At 43.6% G+C, this 5,166-nt stretch overlaps 1 protein-coding gene across 1 annotated transcript in view; it reads right to left on the reverse strand.

The window, feature by feature from the left end:
• Positions 1-748: 748 nt before the first annotated feature.
• LOC103590078 (zinc finger protein 544-like) overlaps positions 749-5,166 on the reverse strand; it is a 22,064-nt gene continuing 17,646 nt past the window's right edge. Inside the window, exon 7 of the mRNA XM_008572205.1 lies at positions 749-881. Within this exon, the coding sequence (XP_008570427.1) occupies positions 833-881 (49 nt within the window). The 3' untranslated portion in view covers positions 749-832. The remainder of the gene's footprint in view (positions 882-5,166) is intronic.

The raw sequence follows: 5,166 nt of genomic DNA on the forward strand, positions 1-5,166 counted from the left end.
TGTTCTCTGGTGTATGACAAGCTTAGAGCAACAGCTGAAAGATTTCCCACACTGACTACATGCATATGGCTTCTTTCCAGTCTGAATGATATCACAGTTGGTAAAAGATGAGGCCATCTGGAAGACATCACAGCCCTCCTCACATCTGAATGGGGTCTCTCCAGGGTCACGTCTTTCCCTTTGTACAAGGCACAAACTCTTGGAACAGGCTTCTCTACATTCATCACACTCATACTGACTTCCTCCAAAATATATCAGCTTGTGTTCATTCAGGGACACGCTATGACTAAAGAGGTTTCCATACCCCTTACACTCAATGTTATTGTCTGCTGAAAAAATTCTATCATGAAAATGATGGGAAGTACCATAGTTGAGAGAGTCACCACTGACAATATAGTCATCATAAGGTTTTTTATTTCCTGTTTCAACATTTCCAAGTTTACTCAAGTAAATGCTCTGACAGAAGACTCTAGCATGGTGATGGTTTTCATAGGGCTTCAGACCTGTCCAGCCTTTTTCATGATTAATGAAAGCCAAATTTTGTTTAAACTTTTTAACCTGTAAGTTGAGCTTACTGAAATGTGTATTTGTAGGTAATGCTGGAGGTAGAAGGTTTAAACTCCGAGGATAACTTCTCTCAGGTTCATGCTCACAATGTTCCCCTTGAGCAAAGAGTCTCTCTGAGGTGAGTACCATCTGAATCAAAGAGTCCTCCTGCTGTTCCCCCAGCCAGTCCCTCTGATCTTGCATTTTTCCTAAGGACACGGACCAGGGGCACTCCTCTTGAGTGCAACATTTCATTTCTAAGTAGTGGGATGGCTCTTCTTCAATGTTATCTTTTTCGGAAGCTGACCCTTTCTTTTCTAGTGTAGCCTTCCCATCTGAAAGAAATCCAAAATCCCTGAATTACTGGAGAAGCATCAGATGGGGAGGGTGAGATGAAGGGGACCACCAAGTATGGGAAGTATCTCGGGGTTTACTTCTCTTCCATGGACTGTAATCTGCATGCAGGCTATGAAAGGGAGGGATGGATCAGCAAACATGAAATCAGTTGGTAAAGTACAAAATACAAGTAAAGATAATTAAATGATGACCCAGGAAGACTGGTCACCAGAGAGAGGAGAGAGATAAGAATAAGCAAGGAAGTGAAGATTAAAGAGGAAGTCCACAGAAAGAATTGGGGTTGCAGGTTATCAAGCCCTTAACCACTGCAAAAGATCTGAGGATACTTCAAAAAGTTCATGGAGAGGTTTGTATTATCTTTTAATTCCATTTCCCATGAAATTTTGAAGTACCCTCCTATGTATGTCCTAATCCCCTGAACCTTGTGAATGTGACCTTTTGGGAAAAAGGGACTTCGCAGATGTGATTAAGTTACGGACCTTGAGATGGGGAGATTATCTTGTATTATCCAAGCATGCCCTAAATGCCATTGAAAGTGTCCTTATAAGAAGGAAGTAGATGGAGATTCGATACACACAGGAGAAAGTGATGAGAAGACAAAGCAGAGAGAGATTTGAAGACTGGAAAGCCATGCGATGCTGCAGCCAATGGGAGAAGGAAAGGTAAGGAATGGACTTCCCATTTGAACCCTCCAGAGAGAGCACAGACCAGCAGACACCTTGATTCCATCCCAGTGATACTGATTTCAGACTTCTGGCCTCCAGAACTCTGAGAGAATAAATTTGCATTGTTTTAAGCCACCAGCTTGGTGGTAATTTGTTATAGCAGTCACAGAAAAATAATATGGAATCCTAACCAGTGCTTCGTCCTGGATTATTGATGCAGAATCTCAGTTAGTCTATGCTCCAGTTTGGGATCTCATAATAGCATCTCAAACATCAATATTGATTTAAAATTCTTAATGCACAAGTCTACCATTTCTTCAGGGTTCTCACAGAGATAGAAACTCTTTTTAAGCACTCCAGCATTGATCCAAAAGACTCCCCAGAAAAGTGCTGTGGTCCCTGAAGCAGTGTGGTTGGCCTGACTGGGCTGCAACTGGGCTTCAGGATGTGGCTCCATCAAACAGGTCCTTAGCTTCTCAGAGGTTCATTTTCCTTGGCGGTAAGCCAGGAATAAGAACGTTTAATTTACAAGATTTACTTTGAGGAATAAATGAATCAATATATTAGCCTCATAGAGGGTCTGGCACTGCCAGTAGACAATACTGTTGACCTCATCATACTTGTTATTGTCCTAATGTGGATTCCTTTCTCTGTTGAAGATACTGGGCCTCTAAAAATAAGTGTTAGAGACTCCCAGCTCAGAATCCTTGTCTAGGTCCTCCTACAGTCCTTCTTTACTCATCACTCTGCCCATTTTGGTTGTGTAGCCACCCATGGCTAATACTACCAAGGCCTCTGCTAAAGTCCACACACTTTGCTCACCATTCCTACAAGGAGACTAGGATCTTCTGTTTGGCAAAACATTAACTACACTCTCTGGCCACCACTTGAGTTCTGGAAGGACGTTTCACTTGTGTCAAACAAAGACCCTTTGTCACTCTTGGACAAGGTTCTTATCTACACCCAAAACTGTTCTCATCCTCAAGACTCTGCTTTGTTCCTCTGGGGAGTCACTTCAGAATCCCTGAAGGAGAGAACTTATTCAAATAAGACAATGGCCTGATGAAGGGATATTTGGGGATGAGAAGAAGGAAAGAAATCTTTGGGTGGCTAAGATGTTTCCAGGTTGTGCCTGGCCATTGAAAACTGGGCAAAGGAGGTTAAATATCCTATAGCAGCATATCTATCAGTATCATGAAATGAGGAAGCCAGACCATCCATGCAGGTCAGCTAAGTAATGTCTATGTAGGACAAGAAGAAAGATACTGACAGTTAACAGAATTCAGAATGATGTCACCTGAGGTGTGGGTGTATGAGGGGTGTGGCCCAGGCAGGAGGCTGAGGATATGTAATGTGAATGCAACTTTGAAGGAGGAAATAAGAGGCTGCAGGTGAGAGAGTTAGAAGGGAAGAAGGAGCAGGAGGACTAGAGATAAATTCAGATAAAGCCAATACCTCCAGCCTGGGGGGAAGGTAACAGGGTGGTGTGAAGGATGCATGTGATGCACACTGCTAAGTGAAAGCAGCCAGTTGGAAAAGGCTACATACTGTGTAATTCCAACTATATGACATTCTGGAAGAAGAAAAACTACAGAGACAGTAAAATCATCAGTGTTGCCAGGGACTCCTACATCCATACAATGGAATACTGTTCAGCTCCCCACCCCCGCCAAAGAGCTATCACAAGCCATGAAAAGACATGCAGGAACTTTAAATGCATATTACTAAGTGAAAGGAACCAAGCTGAAAAGGCTACATACTACATGATTCCAATTATATGAAACTGTGGAAAAGGCAAAACTATGGAGAGAGTAGAAAGACCAGTGGTTGGCAAGGGTTAGAGGGGAGGGAGAGATGAATAGGTCAGCACAGAGGATCTTCAGGGCAGTGAAACTGCTCTGTATGATACTACAACGGTAGATACATGTCATTATACATTTGTCTAAACCCATAGAACATATAACACCAAGAGTGAACCCTAATGTAAACTACGGACTTGGTGATAATGATGCATAAGTATAGGTTCACTGACTTTATCAAATGTACCACCGGAATGCAAGATGTTTGGCAAAGTGGAAACTGTATGTTTGTGTATGTGTGTATAACGGAGGTGGGGGGTACGTGGGGAGTGGGGACGCGGTATATGGAAGCTTTCTGTACTTTCTGCTCAACCTAACTGTAAACCTAAAACAGTTCTAAAAAACAGACTATTGGGCCGGCCCGGTGTTCGGATCCCATGTGGAGACCGGTTCCCACTCACTGGCTGAGCGCGGTGCGGGCGCAACACCGAGGGTTGCAATCCCGTTGCCGGTCCCCGGTACTGGCGTGGCACTGAGGGTTGCGAGCCCGTTACCGGTCAGTAAAAAAGACAAAAAGGAAAAAAGAAAAAAAAAAAAACAGACTATTAATTAAAAACAAAACAAAACAAAAATCAGGAAAAGAAGCCCAATTAGTTGGGGTGATGAACATGTTATAAAATTAATTGCAGCAAGCATTCCACAACTCAGGAAACATATAGAACCCTTTAAATTATGTACTTTATAACTGTATCATGTGTGAATTATATCTTGATAAAGCTGTTAAAAAAAAAAAAAAGAAGAATACTGCTGTGGGTTGATTGAACTGTGTCCCCCAAAGTCCATGTATTAGAAGCTTAATTCCCACTATAACTGTTGAAGGTGAGAAATCCTATTATGGTAATTGAAATGTGGGACCTTGAAGAGGTGACTAGATTGTAGCACCATCCTGTAATGAATGGATTAATGATGGTGGTCAGGGGTGTGATTTGGAGGGCTTTAAAAAAGGAGAGTGAATGAGGTTAGTTTCTCTCTTGCTCTCTCTGCTCTTCCATTTTGCAATGTGATACCCTGCTGTCACTGAAGACACCACAAAGAAAGCGTTCACCGGATGTGTTCCCTGGACTTTGGACTTCCTAGCTTCAGAAACTGTAAGCAATATATTTTGTTTTCTTATAAATTATCCAGTTCCGTGTATTTTGTTATAAGCAACAAAAACAGACTAACACAAATACCAATTAGGATGACTCAATGGAACATACAGTGAGGTAGGTCTATGGGATAAGAAGAGGTAGCAAAGCAGGCCCAGGAAAAGTGATTTTGGAGGGATGTTTCTGAGGAAGTGCATTGTTGCCATTCCCTAGGATGCACAATTTCTCCCAGAGGAGGGGCAGACACCCAACTGCAGGGCAAACTGTGGGCCTGAAGGGGAGGCCTGAGGAGCTGCCAGCCTATGTAGAGGTCAGAACAAGGGACTTGAGGACCTGGGAAGAAGACAAGGCAGTCGAGGGGTGATGGCCAAAGGGGAGATGAGAACAGGTGCAAACCCACACATTAGAAATATCTGAATGACAGGGACACACATTCACCATGGGCTGGGCACAGAAAGGCAGGCCGATGCAGATGAGAATGTGGCTGCCTTGTTTCACACCATGAGATGCCAGAGAACACCCAAGGAAGCTCCCCCTGAAAAAAGGCTCCCTCTGGGCCAAGCCTGCGACGCACTCAAGAGAGTGTGGCGCTGGGAGCGCAGCAGCGCTCCCACTGCGGGTTCGGATCCTATATAGGGATGGCCGGTGCGC

The sequence above is a fragment of the Galeopterus variegatus genome, unplaced genomic scaffold, assembly GCF_000696425.1.
Source record: "Galeopterus variegatus unplaced genomic scaffold, G_variegatus-3.0.2 Scaffold764, whole genome shotgun sequence".
Lineage (NCBI taxonomy): Eukaryota > Metazoa > Chordata > Mammalia > Dermoptera > Cynocephalidae > Galeopterus > Galeopterus variegatus.